Below are 22,871 nucleotides of genomic sequence, written 5' to 3'. Positions count from 1 at the left end.
GATTTGGGGAAAACACGCACAGGCCAGGCCACCAGCTCCGAGGCCTCTTTTTAAATCCCTCTGGATTTTCAAGTTCTTTTTCTTTAGGACATTTTCAGCAGGAAGAAGCAGAGGTTTCCTCCCTGGTTCTCCAGAACTCTGCTGATTCACCCGGCCACGTTTATTTTGTTCTCTGCCTCTTATTTCCTTAGCAACCATCCTTTTTGCTCCACCGGACTCCAAACACCTCCTCACCCTCAACGTTTCCAGTTCATTTACACCCAACTCTGACTGGGGATGAGCTGGAACACGCTCCCCTGCCCACCACTACCAGGGGCCCAGGAAAAGAGTTCAGGGGGTGAAGAAGCAGTTTTGTGTATTTAAATTTTAAAAAAAGCCAAAATAATGTGAAGTTTGAAAGCTGCTGACAGAATTCCTGTGTGTAAAACAAGATGTGTCTCACCACAGGGTTACAACCCTCTGCTCAGGACAGTATTTGGAGAGGGATTGTCCTGAGGGGCTGTGATTTGGTTAAATCAAACCAGATACGAGTCAATACCCAAGAGTTAGGAAAATCCTAACCATGGATTTGTTCTCAAACAGGCAGACGGGAGGGAAAACCACCCGGGCTGGGCCAAAAGGGACATAATTTAACGATGCTAAAGGAGTTTGGCCAAATCCTGGCTCCTCTTTAAGATAAACCCTCCCCCACAGCGGGGAAAGATGAAGATTTTCATGAGGATACGGGGTATTTAATCGCTTCCCTCGTTTGCCATTACTCTGCTGGTAGGGCTGAGCCATCTGGAAAGGACCAGCGTCCCTGACATCCCAGTGTGGCCAAGTGAATCCCAAATTGGGAGTCACAGCTCTGCTGAGGCCATCTCAGCCCCTTGGTCACCATCGAGATGGGACATCAAGGTTCCTATTGCAGGAAGGATGGTGGCTTCAGGGTTTGAGATGTATTAATGCTTCCTTTCGTGGGCCAAATCCCTCCTGGAGGGGACGTGGAGCATCTTGGGCTCCACACATGATCCATGACTCCAGGAGAGATGGGGAAAGAGCCATCCCCCCTCTCAGCACCCCCTTTTTCCCCTCGAAAAGGAGGATTTTAACCATTAAACAATAAAACAACCCACCACCTCCAGCTCACGTCTGATGGAGAGGATTTTTGAGCAGCCCAGGGCAGGTCCCACAGCTGGGAAGGCTAATCCTGAGATATCACAGCAGGAGATGAGGGGTTTTTCCACCCCCCCCGGGATGAAGGAACCAGAAGCCACGGAAAGAGCTCGGTGACGCAAAAGCATTCAGGTGTTTTTTGTTAAAACGTCGAGTTAAGCTGGGTCCGAAGCCAAAACGCGACTGTTCTCCCCCAAAAAAAGCGTGCAAAGGGGTCAGATTTTATCACTCAGATTATATAGCCACGCTCAAGATTTTTTTTGCAGCTCTTTCAAACCGTTTTCAAACACAAGCTAAAGAGAAATAAGCAAATAAATGCTTATTTAAAGGCTGGGAGCAACACAGGCTGGAAAACGTCGTGGCAGAGGAAAGGAACCCACTTTTTCTGACACCCACGTTATGGGACACAAAAGCCTGACCCTAAGGGGGTCCAGGCTGTTTGTTGGGAGCCCACAAGGGATCCAAAGCCAAGATCTAATGAGGATTTTCTAACGAGCAGAGGGAGAGCAGGGAGGGGGAGAGCTAAAAGGCAGGCGAGCAGCCGCTACGGGGTTAGAGGAAGCTCTGTTAGTGATAGTAAAGGGACACTGCCAGGTCCGAGCCCTGAAGGAACTGGATTTAGAAGGCAGAAGGGACAGGGATGGATGTCCCATCCCCTGGGGTGTCACACCAAGGTCCCCAGTGTCACCTACAGCCTCCTGGAGAAGACCAGGTAGCCCAGAGCTGAGGCTGGGAGCGTGGGGAGAGGCTTCATCTCCCGCTTTGCAGGACAGGGTTAAATTCAAACTCCAAAATCCAGCAGCCAGTGTCCTTTTAGTATTTGTGGGGTTTTGTTTTTGGTTTTTTTTTTGGAGGGGTGGATCCTACAAACAAGCAGCCGGTACCTGTGTCTGCGATTCCAACAGAAAAGCAGCTGGAAAGAACAGAAGAAGGCAAATAAAAGTCAAACCGGTCTCCCCGGTGAGCGGTGCCAGGGAGAGAGGGAGCGCAACGGCGGCGAGGAAGAGGAGGAGGAGGAGGAGGAGAGAAGGTTTTACAGCCCAGGGTGTTGGGGTGGAGGGGACACATGACCCACCAGGTCCCCAAAACACCCCCAGGGGGGCTTGGCTTACTTGAAATACAGGTCCTTGAAGGTGAAGTGGGTTTCCACGATGCCGGTGGTTTTAACCCTGGTCCTCAGGACGTCCTGCTGGGTGGGGATGTAGGTCGGCTGGGATATTCTATCCAAGTCGTTCAGGTAACTAAACCAGAGGAGACAACACAAAACGGGCTTTTTTTAGGCTGCCTGACAGCCATGAATCTTTTATAAACTGCAGAAGAACAGCATTTCATCATTTCATCAGGGAATTCATTCATCGCTTTCGCACAGGAAAGACCCCGAACACGCAGCAAACAAACCCCCCCCTCCCCTTATCACCAAGGATTGATTTTGTGGTTTTTGGGGGGGGATTTTTAACCCTTCCCCACATGACTTTGCCCCACAAAGTGTAGGCTGATAAGCAGCAAGCCCGGGAAGTGCTGCTGCTGCTGTTGAAGCCACGCCAAGAGCGGTATCTCTTGGGGCAATTCAAAGCAATTCAAGGTCTTTGGCATCAAAGCACAAGGCAATAAATCCCGCGGCTGGTTTTTAAAGGGCAAGGGCACGTCAAAGGAGGCAGGAGGAAAGAATGAAGCCTCAAGAACTACCCCCAGAAGAGGCAGATTCCTTCACCTCCTTTAGCAACAGCAAATTAACGCAGCTCTCGACGGCTCCCGGACGCCACGCGACGGAGGAAGCTGTTTCACGGAATCACAGAAAGGTTTGGGTTGGAAGGGACCTTGAAGATCATCGAGTTCCCACTCTTCTGCCCTGGGCAGGGACACCTCCCACCAGAGCACGTTGCTCCAAGCCCCCTCCAACCTGCCCTTGAACCCCTCCAGGGATGGGGCAGCCACAGCTTCTCTGGGCAACCTGGGCCAGGCTCTCACCACCCTCACACCAAAGGATTTCTGCCCCACATCTCAGCTCCATCTCCCCTCTTTCAGTGTCAAACCCTTCCCCCTCATCCTATGGCTCCCCTCCCCAAATACCATCCCTGGAGGGATCTAAAAGCCGTTGCTGAGGGACACGGGTCAGTGGTGGGTTGGTCGGTGTTGGGTTGATGGTTGGTCTTGATGAACTTAAAGGTCCCCTCCAACCCAGGGAAGGGCTGGAATCGCCATAGAATCACAGCACGTTTTGGGTTGGAAGGGACCTTAAAGCTTATCCAGTTCCATCCCTTCTAGTGGCTGGGACATCTTCAATGAGACCAGGTTGCCCAAAGCCCCCTCCAACCTGCCCTTGAACCCCTCCAGGGATGGGGCAGCCACAGCTTCTCGGGGCAACCTGGGCCAGGCTCTCACCACCCTCAGAGTGAAAATCTTCTTCCTAATATCTAAGCCAAATCTCTCCTCTTTCAGGGTCAAACCCCTCCGTCTCCTCCTAGGGCTCCCCTCCCTGATCCAGAGTCCCTCCCCATCTCTCCTGGAGCCCCTTGAGGAGCTATTTTCTGAGCTCTGGAAGAATCCAACCTCCTGTACACGCTCACCCGGGGCTTTTCTCAAAGATCTTTCATCCCATGAGTTGTTTTAGCCCAGAAAGGGCCAATTCCTCTCCTTCCTCTCTCTCCTCTTCCATGGGGTGACCCCTTTGTGACCTACTCTGTCACCAGAAACACAGCACCCAAAACTTACACTTGGGACCGGCCTTTAGTTTCACTAAAACAGAATTTAGAAGGTTCTTACCTTCATAGAAATATTTCAGCTGAGGAAATAACGTGCCCAGATTTTTCCCCCCCTCCTTTTTTTCCCCTACCAGTATGTGTTTTAGCCGGTTGAAAAAGCTGATGGCAGACCTGACCCAGCAACTCGGCTTCGATACGGGTCACACAGCTGCCCCGAATCACCCAAGGGATAAACGTGCCAGGGCTGAAATGATAAATGAAGCTGTAAAACATCTGCTCCTAATTGCTGGCTTTTTCGGCAGCAGAAGGTTGGGCAGAGGAACTGGTGCAATTCCCAGTTCAGGCTCTTTAGGGGGAAAAGAGGGAGCCAGGGAATTGCAAGCAAAGTGATGGGCACGGCCCTGGGGGGACGAGGTGGAGCAGATGAAGCTCCAGCCACGAGCTGCCTTCAAAAAAAAAATAATAAAAATAAGCTTTGCCAGGTTAATTCCAGGGAGATTTGAAGGGAAAATAAATGGAAAATAAATACCAGACCCCACAGAAAGGCTGAAGCAGTTGGAAGACCCAGCAGAGGGGATTTCTTGGTAGCAAACCAAGGATGTGTGGCCTCCTCCAGCCATCCCTCACCTTGCCCGAGGCGACTGGGCTCATGGGCACCCGAGAAAACCAGTTTGCAGAGCTCAACTGCACCAATTCCCACTTGTTTCCCTCCAGGGATTCAGTGGGACTTGGAAAAAACCACCTGGAAAAGCACAATCTGAAACTCACGGTTTCGAGCATCTCCTAACCCCCCAGCTTGGGTCTGTCCGAAAGGTTCAAGATGTTCCTCCTCAAGATTATTTCAGGAACTGAGGAGGTAGATCTTCCTGCATCTTCCTCCGACCCCATGGGGTTTGAACCCCCTTCCCCACTTCTTCCCAGCTCCTTTTCTCCCCTGTTTACGGAGCCAAACTCTTTCTCACATTTCCACCACCACCTGGCAAACACGAGGTTGTGAAAAGACACTTTGGATTTGTCTCCCTTTTTTTTTTTCACCCTTAAAACACAAAACCAAAGAAAAAAGCTGAGCAAAAGGTTGTAGCTTAAGCAGTGTCTGGCTGGGTGACCCCCCAGGGCACCCTGGCACTGCTTCAATACCTGCCCCAGCAGAAAAACCTCCCAATTTCAGTGTGGTCCCATCTCAGACCCTCTAAGAAAACATTGAGGGCAGGAGAAGGATGTTCTGATGGGGAACTGCTGAAGATAAGAGAGTTCCTCCCCCTCCTCCCCAGGCTCACACCAGCCCTGCCGTGGTGTTTTCCTAACAAATTCACTCGTGTTCCCTTTCAGCGCTAGGAAAAAAAAAAAAAACAACAAAAAAACGCTTTCAAGGCCAAAAAAAGGGCTCTGAAAGATTCATACAAAGCATTTCTTATCCGCAGCCTGAGCTCTGGGAAGGAGGAGGGGGGGGGCTGTCACCATCACGCCCCAGGGCAGAGCAGCCAACAAAAGCCTGGCTTCTGCCAGGGAGGGGAGAAAAGATGCCAAAGGGGGGGCAGAAAGATGGGGGTCTGGTACCCAAACGGGTGGAGATTTGCACCCACCAAAGCCCAAGCTTTCCAGAAATGTCATCCCAAAAGCCTGAAAGTGCCAGGTTGAAAACACAAACGGGGTTTTTCCTGCCTGGGTTGAGAGCTCGTATAGAATTAATCACTTACAGCCAGGTCTTCCCGCAGCAGGAAAAAAAAAGCAGAGGAGGAGGGGGGGGGCTGTCACCATCACGCCCCAGGGCAGAGCAGCCAACAAAAGCCTGGCTTCTGCCAGGGAGGGGAGAAAAGATGCCAAAGGGGGGGCAGAAAGATGGGGGTCTGGTACCCAAACGGGTGGAGATTTGCACCCACCAAAGCCCAAGCTTTCCAGAAATGTCATCCCAAGAGCCTGAAAGTGCCAGGTTGAAAACACAAACGGGGTTTTTCCTGCCTGGGTTGAGAGCTCGTATAGAATTAATCACTTACAGCCAGGTCTTCCCGCAGCAGGAGAAAAAAAGCAGGTGGAACCTAGATTTTAAAAATAAAAAAAAGCCTTTCTTTTGCAGAATTCTGCCTCCTCCCCTTCGTGTTTAGCTGGATTTTTGGCAGACGGAGCAGAAAACGAGGTAAGAGAGAAGGATCTCCAGGAAAAGGAGGGTGTTATTACCTTTATCCATCTGAATGCTCATCTGGGCCAGCTAAAGACAGACCCACGGGCGAAAAAACTCCCTTCAGGAACCTGAGTTGTGATCCCAAGGGGATGCTACTGGAGGGGAATCACAGGAAAACATCGGGAAGACGATGCCCCGAAGCCAGAGCTTGAAAGCCAAGAGGAGGAAAACATCCACTTGGAAATATCCTAGTTTTTCCCCAGCACCCATCATCTAGTTTTCCCCCAGCCACCGTGTCAGGGAATTCAGGCCAAAACCTGCCACTTGGGAACAAGACAAGATAGGGCAGAATAAGAGAATGGTTAATTAGAAACTATGTTAATTGCCTGGGAGAACTGCAGGTAATTACCTACAGTATCTGCAGACCGGTGTCGGCATGAAGTTTGGATAAAGTACCGAAAGCAGCAAGTAAAATATTTTAAAGTATTATCAACTTGCTGACGTGTCCAGGTCCCAGATGGAGGTACCTGAAGATGCCTCAGGACCCACCTGGCTCCACCATCACCTCGGGGTCTGGGCTTGTACACCAGGAATCGTGTACCTGGGACTGAAATGTTTCTCCACGGCATCGCCCGGAGCCAGGAGAGGTGAGAGACAGAGCTGAGCTCAGAGGAAAAGCCAAATGGGAAGTTGTAATCAGGCAGGTAAAAATAAAGAACTTGTTTGGTGTGAGGGTGGTGAGAGCCTGGCCCAGGTTGCCCCGAGAAGCTGTGGCTGCCCCATCCCTGGAGGGGTTCAAGGGCAGGTTGGAGGGGGCTTTGGGCAACCTGGTCTCATTGAAGATGTCCCAGCCACTAGAAGGGATGGAACTGGATAAGCTTTAAGGTCCCTTCCAACCCAAAACGTGCTGTGATTCTATGGCGATTCCACCCCTTCCCTGGGTTGGAGGGGACCTTTAAGTTCATCAAGACCAACCATCAACCCAACACCGACCAACCCACCACTGACCCGTGTCCCTCAGCAACAGCTTTTAGATCCCTCCAGGGATGGTATTTGGGGAGTGGAGCCATAGGATGAGGGGGAAGGGTTTTAAACCAAAAATTAGGAGACTGAGATGAGATGTGTGGAAGGAATTCTTGGCTGTGAGGGTGGTGAGAGCCTGGTCCAGGTTGCCCCGAGAAGCTGTGGCTGCCAGGAGAGGTGAGAGACAGAGCTGAGCTCAGAGGAAAAGCCAAATGGGAAGTTGTAATCAGGCAGGTAAAAATATAGATGTTTGAAATGTCACACCAAAAGAGTGGGGTGGGTGTTACAGAGGGATGTCAGAACCCAAACCATTCCACGATTATCAGATGGTGCCTGGAGAAGACACCGAGATCTCACACCACTGCTTGACCATCCACAGTTTAGACCGAGAGTTACCCAACTGTTTCTTCAAAAATAAGAAGAAACCATGTGACATCCCACTAAGATTTCAGGCCAGATCATTCAGATCACCCTCACGAGGGGTTATCTTCGGAAGCCATCTCTGCCCGTGGCGCCGTTATCCCAGTTTCCTCCTCTCCTCACACCAGGGGCAGCTCCCGAGGGGTAGGACCCCCCTGGCACCGGGGGGAAACGTTCAATGAGGCCAGAAAGAGCAGGAAGAAAAGCTTTTTTGGAACAACTCGATGGTGCCCTGACAGCCTTGGCGCTCGGCCACAGGGCTCTCCTTCTTGACACCACCTCATTTTCACAAGCGGTTGCTCATTTGTTCCTCTTTTTACGTTTTCCTCCCCTTTTCTGGGTGTTTCTGCCGAGACGTGAAGCGAGGAGCAGCTCCCAAGGCAGCCAGAACTGGGCACAAAACAGCTCCATACTGGTTTTCCAACTGGAATTCCATCATTTCAAACAGGGCAGGTATCAAAAGGCTCCTGACCGTGAAGTTTCAGCCCCGTTTGTCGGAGAGACGGAAAAGAAAGGGGAAGTGAAACTCCCTGGAGAGAACTTGGCACAAAAACTGGTCCCCTACGTGGCCACCACCACCAAATTGGAGTCAAGAGGCCCATCCTTTGAGCATGAAGGAGGGAAGTCATTAGGGAAGAAGAGAAGGCACCCACTCGCAGCGTTTCCTGGGCCACTCAGCCAAAATAAAGCTGCTTTTAGCACCGTTTCCTGTGGCCTCAGGACGGGGAGCAACATCCTCTGATGTGTTTATGAGCAAAACACCCCCGTCGTCATGGGGCTGAGATGTCCCCGTCCCACCGACGTGACACCAGCCCGTCACCACAGCTCTGCCCACGCCTCCCGCTTCCAGGAACTGGACAGGAGTGGGTTGTAGATATTCAGGGACAGGAATAACCCTCCCAAATCCAGTCAGGACTTGGGGGTGCTGGTGGAGGAGAAGCTGGACATGAGCAGGCTGTGGGCAGCTGCAGCCCAGAAGGTCAATCCCATCCTGGGCTGCATCAAATCTGCGTTGCCAGCAGGTCCAGAGAGGGGATTCTGCCACTTTACTCTGCTCTGGTGAGACCTCACCTGGAGTATTGTGTGCAGGTCTGGAGCCCTCAATATAAGAAGGACATGGACCTGATGGAGAGGGTCCAGAGGAGGGCCACAAGGATGATCAGGGGGATGGAGCACCTCTGCTCCGAGGACAGGCTGAGGGAGCTGGGGTTGTTCAGCCTGGAGAAGAGGAGGCTCCAGGGAGACCTAATAGCAGCCTTCCAGTACCTGAAGGGAGCCTACAGGAAGGCTGGGGAGAGCCTGTTTAGAAAGGCCTGCAGTGACAGGACGAGGGGCAATGGCTTCAAGCTGGAGGGGAACAGATTGAGACTGGAGATGAGGAGAGGGTTCTTCACTGGGAGGGTGGTGGAGCACTGGAACAGGTTGCCCAGGGAGGTGGTTGAGGCCCCTTCCCTGGAGATATTCAAGGAGAGGCTCGACGAGGCCCTGGGCAACCTGGTCTAGTTGGGGGTGTCCCTGCTGACTGCGGGGGGGTGGGACTAGATGGCCTTTGGAGGTCCCTTCCGGCCTGGGCAATTCTATGATTCTGTGATTCTATGATTCAGGACAAGCTGGGGCCGATTAAAACCGGCTGATGTTCCCCCGTCCCTGACCTCCAGACCACCTTTCTGCCCCGTTTTCTCCATCCTCCTCCTCCTCCTCTTTCAAACAGACCATCAGGTTCCCCATCCCCAGCGTCCTCCTTAAGCTCCGCTCAACCCCTTGTGCTTTCTGCCCTAGATCTTCCGCTCCAGAAGTCCTTAAGCTTTTCTCTTTTCTCCTCATTAAATTATTCCCTCACCCAACCCCCCTCCTCATCTCTCTTTTTTTTTTTTTTTTTTTTTTTTAACTCCCTTTGAATCTGCAGTTTCCTCCCCGCACGGCACAGGCGGATCGGAGCAAGCCTCCTCTTGTCATCTCAATTACCTTGATCTAAACTCCCCGATACCCTGCCAAGGTGTTACAAATTAAGGAAAAAATCATCATTTTCAAGCAAAAATGTTGCTCCGCGCTTTTTTTTTTTTTTTAACTCCCTTTGAATCTGCAGTTTCCTCCTCGCACGGCACAGGCGGATCGGAGCAAGCCTCCTCTTGTCATCTCAATTACCTTGATCTAAACTCCCCGATACCCTGCCAAGGTGTTACAAATTAAGGAAAAAATCATCATTTTCAAGCAAAAATGTTGCTCCGCGCCGACAGAGCCTGCAGGCAACCGAGCCGTGACACATCTGAAGTGTTTGGGTTTTTTTTTAATAAAGCACTTCCAGACTCATTTTTATCAAAGGCTTAATGGAGATCAGTTTTCAGCTGAACATTGGGAGGCAACTTAACCCCCAAAATCATCATGGAATTGTCAGAGTTGGAAGGGACCTCTATAGATCATCTAGTCCAACCCCCCTGCCAGAGAAGGGTTGCCCAGAGCACATCACTCAGGAGCATCCAGGTGGGGCTTGAAGATCTCCAGAGAAGAAGACTCCACCACCTCCCTGCGCAGCCTCTGCCAGGGCTCTGCCACCCTCAAAGTGAAGAAGTTCCTCCTCATGTTGAGATGGAACTTCTTATGGTCAAGTTCGTGCCCGTTCCCTCTTGTCCTGTCCCTGGGCACCACTGAAAAAAGACCAGCCCCATCCTCCTGACACCCACCCTTGAAGGATTTATAGGTGTTGATCAGATCCCCCCTCAGCCTCCTCTTCTCCAGCCCCAAAAGCCCCAAGTCCCTCAGCCTCTCCTCGTAAGAGAGATGCTCCAGGCCCCTCATCATCTCTGTACCCTCTGCTGTCCCCTCTCCAGCAGTTCCCTGTCCTTCTGGAACTGGGGAGCCCAGAACTGGTCCCAGTGCTCCAGCTGGAGCCCCACCAGGGCAGAGCAGAGGGGGAGGATGACCTCCCTCCACCTGATTATAGGATCACAGAATCAAGTGATGATGATGATGAACTTGATGCGCCGACAGAGCCTGCAGGCAACCGAGCCGTGACACATCTGAAGTGTTTGGGTTTTTTTTTAATAAAGCACTTCCAGACTCATTTTTATCAAAGGCTTAATGGAGATCAGTTTTCAGCTGAACATTGGGAGGCAACTTAACCCCCAAAATCATCATGGAATTGTCAGAGTTGGAAGGGACCTCTAGAGATCATCTAGTCCAACCCCCCTGCCAGAGAAGGGTTGCCCAGAGCACATCACTCAGGAGCATCCAGGTGGGGCTTGAAGATCTCCAGAGAAGAAGACTCCACCACCTCCCTGCGCAGCCTCTGCCAGGGCTCTGCCACCCTCAAAGTGAAGAAGTTCCTCCTCATGTTGAGATGGAACTTCTTATGGTCAAGTTCGTGCCCGTTCCCTCTTGTCCTGTCCCTGGGCACCACTGAAAAAAGACCAGCCCCATCCTCCTGACACCCACCCTTGAAGGATTTATAGGTGTTGATCAGATCCCCCCTCAGCCTCCTCTTCTCCAGCCCCAAAAGCCCCAAGTCCCTCAGCCTCTCCTCGTAAGAGAGATGCTCCAGGCCCCTCATCATCTCTGTACCCTCTGCTGTCCCCTCTCCAGCAGTTCCCTGTCCTTCTGGAACTGGGGAGCCCAGAACTGGTCCCAGTGCTCCAGCTGGAGCCCCACCAGGGCAGAGCAGAGGGGCAGGATGACCTCCCTCCACCTGATTATAGGATCACAGAATCAAGTGATGATGATGATGAACTTGATGCCCAAGTTCTTCCTGATGCCCCCCCCCCCAGGATGCCATTGGCCTTCTTGGCCACGAGGGCACATTCCTTCATAAAAACCAGATTCATCCAGAAAAAAAAAAAAAAAAAAGAGGAAAAAACAAACGGCAAAACTGACTTTGCTGAACCAAACCCCCCAGTCACCTCCTAAGCCCTGCCCAGTCTAAACCAGTCAGACCAGGGCTCCTGTCCACCCCTCACCACCCAAATACCACCTTGCTTGGACAAAGTGGCTCTTTTTGAAGCCCATTTTTTTTTTTGAGGGGGAACGGTTTCTTACTATGAGGCGGAGTCGTTCAGCTGATATTCTCTGGATCTGCTGAAACAGGCCTGGACCCCGCCGTCCCTCCACAACCGTTTGATCACCCCGGCCAGCTCGGCGGTCATCACCCCCTCCTCTGCACTGCCAGCCAACACGAACAGCTGACGGGCATCATCCTGCATTGAAAAAGAGAATAAAACACCTTATTTCCACCTTTATCCTCATTGATACCTTTTAAAAATCACAGTTTAACAGTAACGATCCCAGGGGCTGCGGCAACCGCTCGGAGGAATGGTGGTGTCTTTTCTCCTGCTGTCAATCCACTCTTCTTCCCCCAAATCAAGTTATTTTTCTCCTGTTGTCAGAAAGGCAGGTCCTGTTTGGGGACACAGCTCTGAAGAACAGGCAGAATTCACATCAATAACATGAGATTTTGGCAACCCGGTGCAGCGTTTCAAAGGAAAGGTAAGAACGTCGACAAGCTGCTATAGAATAATGAACTAAAGGATAAAGAAAAAAAAAAAAAAAAAGAGGAAAAAACAAACGGCAAAACTGACTTTGCTGAACCAAACCCCCCAGTCACCTCCTAAGCCCTGCCCAGTCTAAACCAGTCAGACCAGGGCTCCTGTCCACCCCTCACCACCCAAATACCACCTTGCTTGGACAAAGTGGCTCTTTTTGAAGCCCATTTTTTTTTTTGAGGGGGAACGGTTTCTTACTATGAGGCGGAGTCGTTCAGCTGATATTCTCTGGATCTGCTGAAACAGGCCTGGACCCCGCCGTCCCTCCACAACCGTTTGATCACCCCGGCCAGCTCGGCGGTCATCACCCCCTCCTCCGCACTGCCAGCCAACACGAACAGCTGACGGGCATCATCCTGCAGGGAAAAAGGGAATAAAACACATTATTTCTACCTTTATCCTCATTGATGCCTTTTAAAAATCACAGTTTTACAGTAACGATCCCAGGGGGTGCGGCAACCGCTCGGAGGAATGGTGGTGTCTTTTCTCCTGCTGTCAATCCACTCTTCTTCCCCCAAATCAAGTTATTTTTCTCCTGTTGTCAGAAAGGCAGGTCCTGTTTGGGGACACAGCTCTGAAGAACAGGCAGAATTCACATCAATAACATGAGATTTTGGCAACCCGGTGCAGCGTTTCAAAGGAAAGGTAAGAACGTCGACAAGCTGCTATAGAATAATGAACTAAAGGATAAATAATAGTTTTTAAAACTGGAAAAAACTCTTTTTTGGTGCTGTACAGGATGGCAAGAAGGAAAAATTCAGTATCAGAAGCAGTTTTGGACGATTATGGGTTTAAAGCTTTGCGGAGTTGCCGTTTGTGGCAAAAAGTGTCAGAAGGGAGATCGATTTCTGAATAAAACACTTCATCAGGAGACGGGCTGGACCCAGCAGGGGTTGAGTGTTTGCCCCCAGAGCATCAAAAATCCTCCTCAGAAGCCTTTGAGCAGGACCTCGCTCCTCTACAAGCTCACGACAGAGTTTGAAAACAAAAACCAGGCTTATCTACATCTCCCTGGTGTTCATCTCGGCAGCCATCGGCCCCACCAGCAGCATCTGGGGAGACCTCAGAGACCTCCCAACATCCCAGTGAGTTCCTCATTTGGGACTGGTTTCTCCCAAGCATTGATTCCTCTCATTTTATCCCTAAACCACGTGGCCCAGCACAAACCTGAGCTCGGCCTACGCCAGAGAGCACAATAAAGACAATAAATTTGGTTACCCTGGGTCTTCTCCTAGGAAAGCTTGGCAAGTCGTTTGCCCTCGGGGGTGGATTGGGACACACAAAAGTACCTGGCACCCGGCTCTTGTTCTGCTTTTGGGAAAGCAGCTCAGCCTGGGCAGGGCAACTGAGAAAGGAACTTGGATTTTACCATCTTCCTCCTCCTCCTCCTCCTCAACAAAGCTGAGGTCACCTCTTGCCCTCGGCAAGCACGGAGAGGAACGGGAGGAGAACTTGGAGTAACAGCCTGGGTTGACATGCAAGCAAAGATCTGCCCATAGAATGGTTTGGGTGGGAAGGGACCTTGAAGACCATCTCATTCCCACCCCCTGCCCTGGGCAGGGACACCTCCCACCAGCCCACGTTGCTCCAAGCCCCCTCCAACCTGCCCTTGAACCCCTCCAGGGATGGGGCAGCCACAGCTTCTCGGGGCAACCTGGGCCAGGCTCTCACCACCCTCACACCAAAGGATTTCTGCCCCACATCTCAGCTCCATCTCCTAATTTTTGGTTTAAAACCCTTCCCCCTCATCCTGTGGCTCCACTCCCCAAATACCACCCCTGGAGGGATCTAAAAGCAGTTGCTGAGGGACACGGGTCAGTGGTGGGTTGGTTGGTGTTGGGTTGATGGTTGGTCTTGATGAACTTAAAGGTCCCTTCCACCCCTTCCCTGGGTTGGAGTCACCATAGAATCACAGCATGTTTTGGGTTGGAAGGGACTTTAAAGCTTATCCAGTTCCATCCCTTCTGTCCTTTGGCTCCCCTCCCTGATCCAGAGTCCCTCCCCATCTCTCCTGGAGCCCCTTGAGGGACTGGAAGGGGCTCCAAGGTCTCCCTGGAGCCTTCTCTTCTCCAGGCTGAACCCCCCCAACTCTCTCAGCCCCCCCTCCCAGCAGAGGGGCTCCAGCCCTCCCAGCATCTCCTCTGGCCCCACTCCAGCAGAGAGCCATGGAGATGATCCAAGGGCTGGAGCACCTGCTTTATATCCTAAGTTCAAAACGTCTGTGGTTGCATCACAAAGAAATAAATTGCTTCACTGACCGTGCACTGACTGCGCACACGAAGAATTAGTGCCGGGCAGCGAGTCCCAGGCTGTTCCTGGGGTGGAACAAACAGTTCCCTTCTCCTCCACCCCGTCCTGCCCACCCTTCTCCCCACCACCACGGGGGCAAAGACATCCTGACTTCAGGTTCTACCTTCTTGAAGAGAAGGCGAAGCTGGGAACCACCCAAGGAAGGAATCAGCAGAACAGGATGGGTGGGGAAAAGCAGGGCCTCAAACCCCCCCTAAAAAACTAAGGGGATAAGTAGTGAAAAATATTAAACTAAGTAGTGAAAAGTATCACAATTTATTTGGCTCAGCTTAAAAATCCACAGCCACAAAGCTGTGAAGCACAACTGAGGACTGACATCAAGCCATTCAAACCTAAACCTGAGAATTTTGTTCAAAATTCCAATAGTTAAGACAAAGATGTGGGGATTATTTATTTATTTTTTCCCCGAGCATTCAAACTACTAAAGGTTTTTACCCACAACCTCAATTAAATACTTGACTCTTTCCACCGGTAATAGGTTACAGATGATGAAAGCTCTTTCCCTGTCGGATCTTGGAAGAAACATAATTTCCAGCGTGAGCCTCACGGCTCGAATTTCCAGGATTCATTAACACAATTGAGGGAATAGAAATGAAATACTTACTGCTCTGGCAACTTCCCCAAAGTCTATCTTTAGCCTCCCCATGGCTCTTATGATGGCGATGATGGACTGGATAGTATTGCTGTAGACAACCACTTTATATTGTTTGCATTCCTCCTCCGAGTAGCCATCCTCATGAATAATCCTGGAAGAAAACCAGGCCAGTCAGTCCCAGGCCAAACCAGTAAGGCACTCCACGGCCCTTATTTCACCTTCCACAAAAATGGGGTTTACACGTCTGCGCTCTCACTTACTTCATCTGCTTCACGATGGTGCTTTTCCCAGACTCTCCAGCACCTGAAAAGCACAAAAAAAAATTAAATAATTCCAGTTAGCAACCATACGGAATGAAAAGGAGAAAGGGAATGTGCTTTTTTCCCAGTTTCCACACTGGAGGTGATGGGGTTTGGAGTCACAGAGCTCTCCAGGAGCCATCCCAGCTCCTGGGGAGGGACCACTGAGGAGCACATCCACATCCACATCTACATCTACATCCACATCCACATCTACATCCACATCTACATCCTTCCTGGGTTTTATTTCCAGACGCTGACACTCGTTAGGAATTCACCTGCTAAAAATAAAAAAAACCCAACCCTAGAGCTCCTGAATTTCCAACATAAACTTCCCCATCACCCAGACGGGTCTGAAAACCAGGATGAGGATTTATCTCACAGGCTCTTCACATCCCTCTCTTCCAGCTCAGTAACTCCAGCCCTGCGGCTGAAGGGCATCGTCATCATCAGCTCTGCGAGATGAAAGCATTCACCTGGAATAACCAGGTGGATGCAACCACAGATCCTGGAGCATCCTTACAAGGAACATTCAATTTGGAAGCATTTTTGGGTGATACACATTGGAAGGGAGGCAGCCCCAGAACTGAGCTCCAAAGCGGGGACAAACTGCTCTTGCAGATCCAGGTGAGGCATCTTAAGATATTAAAGCCTGGAAATTTCACTGAATTTCACTGAATTTTTAGAGTTGGAACTGGACGCAGGATTCCAGTTGTGGCCTCCCCAGTGCAGAGCAGAGGGGGAGAATGACCTCCCTTGACCTGCTGGCCACACTCTTCCCTACGCAGCCCAGGAGTCCGTTGGCCTTCCTGACCAGAAGAACTTGCTCCTTGTCATTTTGTTGTCCACCAGGACCCCCAGATCCTTTTCTTCAGAGCTTGTTTCCAGCAGGTCCACCCCTAACCTGTATTGATGCCTGACGTTCTTCTTCCCCAGGTGCAGGACCCTACACTTTTCCCTGTTGAACCTCACGAGGTTCTTCCTTGCCCAGTTCTCCAGCCTGTCCAGATCTCGCTGGATGGCAGCGAGATGTCACTATGTCAGAGCAGGAACACCACGACGGAGCTTGCAGGTTCCCTTCTCCACCTAGCCCAAAAGTTGCCCATAATCCTTCAAACTAACGTGGTTTTTCCGCAGCAGAAGGACTAGGTGCAGCAGTGAGCACACACCAACACCGCTCCCGAGCCAGATACCGCCCTAAAAAACTCCATCAAAATTCAAAGGAGATGCCTGTCTAGACCTGAAGAGGCAGCGAAGGTGCCTGTGAATCACCAGGAGGAAGATGAGGGACCTGGGCTCTCCTGCTCCAACCCTCCAACTGCCAAGGCTGGTTCCCAGGGCCAGGAGACAACCTGGGGATCTTCACGGCGCACCCATCCGCGTCCGCCCAAGCGGCCCAGGCGAGGCAAATTGATTAATAAGCTCTTTTCTCTATCATTTCCCATAAACCAGGGATTTATTATTATTATTATTATTCTGGGAAACTGAGGATAAAGGGTTCCGCAGGTTTAGCTCGGAAACGGGCCTTTGCCACGGGATGATTTCGTGTTGAAACATCAGACCTTCAGGCTGGATGATGTGTTGGCAGAGTGACACCCCCTCTGGTTGAGCCTCTGAAGATCTGGGGTGGGGGGGGGGTGAGTTATCATGGAATGGTTTGGGTGGGAAGAAACCTTGAAGACCATCTCATTCCCACCCCCTGCCCTGGGCAGGGACACCTCCCACCAGCCCAGGTTGCTCCAAGCCCCCTCCAACCTGCCCTTGAACCCCTCCAGGGATGGGGCAGCCACAGCTTCTCGGGGCAACCTGGGCCAGGCTCTCACCACCCTCACACCAAACAAGTTCTTCCCCACATCTCAGCTCCATCTCCTAATTTTTGGTTTAAAACCCTTCCCCCTCGTCCTGTGGCTCCACTCCCCAAATACCATCCCTGGAGGGATCTAAAAGCCGTTGCTGAGGGACATGGGTCAGTGGTGGGTTGGTCGGTGTTGGGTTGATGGTTGGTCTTGATGAACTTAAAGGTCCCCTCCAACCCAGGGAAGGGGTGGAATCGCCACAGAATCACAGCACGTTTTGGGTTGGAAGGGACCTTAAAGTTTATCCAGTTCCATCCCTTCTAGTGGCTGGGACACCTTCAAGGAGACCAGGTTGCTCCAAGCCCCCTCCAACCTGCCCTTGAACCCCTCCAGGGCTGGGGCAGCCACAGCTTCTCGGGGCAACCTGGGCCAGGCTCTCACCACCCTCACAGCCAAGAAGTTCTTCCCCACATCTCATCTCCATCTCCCCTCTTTCAGGGTCAAACACTTTATCCTTGTCCTTCTGTAAAATAACAGCTATTGTGTTTTTCACAGCTTTTGCTCTTGAACCATAGAGCACTCCTAAAAGGTGGTCCTGGGTGGCAGGAGAAGCTCTGGGCTACCATAACCCAGTGTTGGGCTACCATAACCTGGTGCTGGGCTACCCCTGCCCCTAGTCCACCCTTAGCTCCATCCTGGGCTACCCCTGCCATGGTCCTGGGCCACCCCAACCCCAGTCCACCCTTAGCTCTGTCCTGGGCTACCAGTGTCCCAGTTCTGGCTACCCCTACCCCAGTCCACCCTTAGCTCCAGGCTGCCCTACTCCAGCCTCCAAACTGGGCTACCCCAGCCTCCATCCTGGGCTACCCTACCATGGGCCTGGGCTACCCCGGCCTCCATCCTGGGCTACCCCACCCTGGGCCTGGGCTACCCCACCTCCTGTGACCACACCACCAGGAGTTCCTGGTGAACTAGCCCGACCAGCCACTACCTTCAGGGCTCCTCAGCCCCAAAGATCTCCCTCCGAGCCGCAGAGCCGGGCTCGCCCAGGGCACAGGAATGAAGCTGAGCCTGCCCAGGGTTTGGAGAGGTGACTCCCAAAATCCCCAACGGACCAGGAGCTCCCCCAGTTCCCATCAGGTCCCAGCAGCAGAGCCCAGGGAAGAGGACCATGTGCTAACCCAGAGCGGCTCTGCTGCCGGCAGGGAGGGCTCAGGTAGGAGAGAAAAAGCATTTTTAGATTAATCAGACCATCAGAGGGAAAAAAAACCACCAGCAGCTTTCAGGAATGTCAGGCTGTGGTGGATTTCTCCAGATAAAAAAGCAGAAAAGCTTTGTGGTGCTCACTTTGGGGAGCACAGCCTCCCAGAATGAGCTTCAACCTCTCACAGCATCCAGAGGGGACAACTCCATCCAGCTCCAGCTCCATCCTTGAAGCCTCAGGAAGGAGGAACTCCTTGGAGGTCTGAAAGGGGCAGAGCTTTTTAAAAAGCAGGAGTCACTTCTGGGTCTCACAACTTCACGTCAAACGGGCAGAGGAACCGAGAAATCCACTCCCTGAAGAGGTCACTCGGGGGTTTGTGCTTGTGACAGGCAGGAGTTATTCCCTTGCTTGGCATTTTGAACACCTTATTTCACATTCTTTTGGGTTCTTCCCAGTATCACCAGTGCAGTTGGAAGGGACCATAGAGATCATCTAGTCCTTCGGGTTCTTCCCAGTATCACCAGTGAAGAAACCCTTTTGGCTGATGAAGGAATTAAAAGGAAGGGCAGGAAGGTGGTGGCTGGGAAGGGGCAAACCCAACCGCTGCTTTCTGAAGAGGTACAGAAAAGCCAGAAGATGGGACACCCTGAGGTAGGAGGGACCCATGAGGACACCAGTGGCTCTTTCACCAGCTCTGAGGACGTTGTGCCACCCGGAGCCCAGACCTGGCATGGGGACAGAAGGAGGACATGGCAGCTCTCACCGCCTCAGGCTTGGATTTCCACCTCCAGGTTCAGATCCTGGATGTGGCTGAGGGTTCCTGAGGATCCATCGCCGTATTAAATTACAACACAAACTTTCCCCAACACCAGACAAGGTCATTTTCAAGCTTGAAGGTGCGTTTCCTATTCCCACTTGGGCAGCTTCAAACCAAACAAGGGGCCAAATGTTTTCAGAGCTCGGGGTGGCTGAAAAGCAGACACAAATCGGCCCCTTCTCACAGGGAGAGATTTCAGGGTGGGACAAGGGCTTTCGTGGCAGGTTCTTGGGTGCCAAATGGGAGGAAACTCAACTTAATGGGTGCTGTAATTCGTTAAACCCATTTCCAAGTGCTACAGGGTTGTACCTCCATCGTGGGGTGGTCGGACAAGGATTTCATGGAATGGTTTGGGTTGGAAAGGACCTTGAAGACCATCTCATTCCTTACCCCCTGCCCTGGGCAGGGACACCTCCCACCAGAGCAGGTTGCTCCAAGCCCCCTCCAACCTGGCCTTGAACCCTTCCAGGGTTCAAGCTTCTCTTTTGCTTCTTTGGAACCATTTTGCAGAAAAGAAGAGAGAGAGGCAAGAAGAGGAAAAGAACTCGATGTCCCTTTTGCACAGCTCCTGGGGGTGTCACGGCCCTGACAAACATCTAAGAGCATGGACACCTTTAAATGCTGATTTCTGAGATGCCACCTTGAGTTTTCCCCGTCTCGACATCCCTCTCAAGGGACAGAGGCACTAACAGCTGCCCCGCACAGAGCGCGATTTAAATCAATTTAAAGCAATTAGCCGTCACTTCAGGTTGAAGGGTTACCCGGTTAGAGCCCTCCTGTGATCAAATACATCCAGGCTGGCAAGTGAAACGCCTGGAAATCAAAGAATTTCAACTTTTAAATTATTCCTAAGCATAAGGACAATTCGATACCATCTTTTTTAATTCCCTCAAGTCTTAAAGACAAGCCGTGGCCGGTTCATCCTCAAGCAGAACAGACAATATAAAACAGATTCCACCTCCAAGAAGCACAAAGAGGGGTGAGGAATAAAGCACATTTTAAGCAGAATCCCCTGAATTCGGCTCGGATGTTGGAGTTACCACCTTCCACCCCAGCAAACCCCGGGGGGTGCAGCCAGATACGGGAGACACGGGCCGAAACAAGGAGGAAACATCCCTTTAGCAGGTGGGTTTCCTTGTGTTATGGCCTCTTCTCCCAGCTGCCGAGGTGTCTGTGCCTCTCCTGGCTGGATTTAAACAGGATTTAAAAATGGAGGAGGGTTTGGGAAGCTCCCTCTGCTCCTTCTGTGGCTTCTCAGGCCGGGCAGCTTTTGTGGTCAGATGTGAAAACGTTAACACTTCACAGAGTCAGCACTTCCACCCCGCCAGGAACACAAACCCCTCCCCAGCTTTTGTGGTCAGATGTGAAAACGTTAACGCTTCACAGAGTCAGCACTTCCACCCCACCAGAACACAAACCCCTCCCTGGGTTTATTCTCCAATAATCCTCCCTATTCCCCAGATTTGAAAGCTTTGGTGTCCCCCAAAGAGGGGTGTTCAGCCCCAAGAACAGGAATTCAGAAGAGGTTTTGGAACAGGACCTCTCCGGCTTTTCTTTCTCCTCGTCATCTTTGCTTGTCATTTCCTCCTTAGATTATCTTAAAATAATCTGCTGCCGCAGCAGGCGATGCTGAACTTGTCCTACCTGTCATTTGACTGACAAAACAGCATCAGAGACAATTATGCCGTGACAACACAGCCAGGGTGCTTATACAACACCAATTCAACCCATTTGGGGTTAACTCCTTCCCTCCCCGCTCCCGACCCCACACTCCTCAGTGGGGTTTGAGAGGTTGCTCCTCAGGGACTGGCAGAAGGAAGAAACAGCGACCCACATCCTCTAAACTTCTCTTTTTTTACCCCGTACAACCCAAAATTGGCTCCTCCAATGACACGGGTGGCAGTCACAGTGCCAAGGGCATGGTCTGGCAGGGGGACGTTATTCCTAAAGGAGTTTTTCCTTCTGTTCCAGGTCCTCTCCCAGAGCCATCAAGAGGAGGTACCTCATTAAACAGTCATTTAAAAACGTCTGCCCTGCAGCTCCGGAGTCGTTGGCCGGGAGGTCCTGCTGGGCTGGCAGCTGCTGGCCGATGAGATGCCCAACGTCAGGCTCCTTCTCCTCTTAATGGCTCAGAAAATAAAGCATTAACAGCGCCCTGGTCTATTGTGAGACACCTGCACAACCCTCCTCCCACACAGCTGAGGGCTTTTTCAGGGGTTTCTCTCATTTTACACCTATAATTTTACTCTTATAGCAGAATGACACAATGGTTCTCATTTTACACCTATAATTTTACTCTTATCGCAGAATGACACAATGGAGGGGGTTGGAAGGGACCCCTGGAGATCATCTCCTCCAACCCCCTGCCAGAGCAAGTCCACCCAGAGCAGGTTGCCCAGGAACATGTACAGGTGGGTTTTGGATGTCTCCAGAGAAGGAGACTCCACCACCTCCCTGGGCAGCCTCTGCCAGGGCTCTGCCACCCTCAAAGTCAAGAAGTTCCTCCTCATGTTGAGATGGAACTTCTGATGTTCAAGTTTGTGCCCGTTCCCTCTTGTCCTGTCGCTGGGCACCACCGAAAAAAGGACCTGCCCCATCCTCCTGACACCCACTCTTGAAGTCTTCACAGAATCACAGAATCTTCTAGGTTGGAAGGGACCTTAAAGATCATCTTGTCCAACCGTCAACCTGACTGACAAAAATAGACACCCACACAACAAACAAGGAGCATCATCACTAAACCAGACCTCCCAGCACTACATCAACCCGTCTTTTGAACACCTCCAGGGATGGTGTTGATCAGATCCCCCCTCAGCCTTCTCTTCTCCAGCCCCAAAAGCCCCAAGTCCCTCAGCCTCTCCTCATCAGAGGGATGCTCCAGGCCCCTCATCATCTCTGTAGCCCTCTGCTGTCCCCTCTCCAGCAGTTCCCTGTCCTTCTGGAACTGGGGAGCCCAGAACTGGTCCCAATGCCCCAGCTGGGGCCTCCCCAAGGTAGACCAGAGGGGGAAGATGACCTCCCTCCACCTGCTGACCACGCTCTTCCTGATGCCCCCCAGGATCCCCCTGCCCTTATCTCACCTTCGACCCCACACAAAGTCCACAATCATTTCCATTTTACTCTTTTCCTCCCCAGCCCCAGTTTCCACACCTCAGGGTCTCACTTCTCTCCTTTGACACTGGGAACTTCTCTGACCATTCCCAGAAGCACACACCAGTTGCCATTCTCCTTTTCCCAGTTCCCTGGAGCGGCCACAAAGGCTTTGCATAAAGAAATCCATATCAGACCCACTTCTATCCACTTGGAAAACAGCTTTTAATCCACACCCTTTGTTCCCTGTTATCACCCGGCTTCATTTACCCCGTGTTTGCACTTCGAGCGGGGCTTAAGCCTTCAGTTAAGTACTTTTATACAGGAAAAAAAGAAAAAAAAAAGAGTAGGAATTTAAATGCTACTGAAACACTGCTCCAACCTCCAGAAAACTTGATGCTTCGCATTAGAAATGAGGATGATGAGGGGATAGAGTTACACTGAAATTCTTACGGACCGCGCAGGGGAAGCACCCAGCCCCTGGGACCAGATGGGGAGCAAGAAAGAGTTCAAAAATCATGAAACGAGGGGATAGAGTTACACTGAAATTCTTACGGACCGCGCAGGGGAAGCACCCGGCCCCTGGGACGGCAGGGAAGGACCAGATGGGGAGTGAGAAAGAGTTCAAAAATCATGAAATATGATGCTGTATCCGACCGGGTTAAAAAAAAAAAATAAAATAATACAAAAGTCAGGGCATTAATGGGGTGTTTCTCACTGTAAAAGCGAACCTTTCCTTTTCGCTGCCATTAGCAGAGCTCACGGGGACGGCGTTTCATCACAGACACGGAGCTGACCCAAGCGTGGAT

General features: G+C 51.4%; 1 protein-coding gene across 1 annotated transcript in view; it reads right to left on the bottom strand.

Annotated features, from left to right (window-relative positions):
• The window catches only part of LOC106895408 (guanine nucleotide-binding protein G(k) subunit alpha-like), a 43,911-nt gene that overhangs the window by 7,943 nt on the left and 13,097 nt on the right, over positions 1 to 22,871 (bottom strand). Inside the window, exons 3-7 of the mRNA XM_014954823.1 lie at positions 15,318 to 15,391; positions 15,117 to 15,159; positions 14,866 to 15,007; positions 12,150 to 12,307; positions 2,268 to 2,396 (exon numbers count right to left, since the gene is read on the bottom strand). Of these exons, the coding sequence (XP_014810309.1) occupies positions 2,268 to 2,396; positions 12,150 to 12,307; positions 14,866 to 15,007; positions 15,117 to 15,159; positions 15,318 to 15,391 (546 nt within the window). The remainder of the gene's footprint in view (positions 1 to 2,267; positions 2,397 to 12,149; positions 12,308 to 14,865; positions 15,008 to 15,116; positions 15,160 to 15,317; positions 15,392 to 22,871) is intronic.

The sequence above is a fragment of the Calidris pugnax genome, unplaced genomic scaffold, assembly GCF_001431845.1.
Source record: "Calidris pugnax isolate Ruff unplaced genomic scaffold, ASM143184v1 scaffold263, whole genome shotgun sequence".
Taxonomy (NCBI): domain Eukaryota; kingdom Metazoa; phylum Chordata; class Aves; order Charadriiformes; family Scolopacidae; genus Calidris; species Calidris pugnax.
This window is presented reverse-complemented; position numbering and strand designations above follow the sequence as displayed.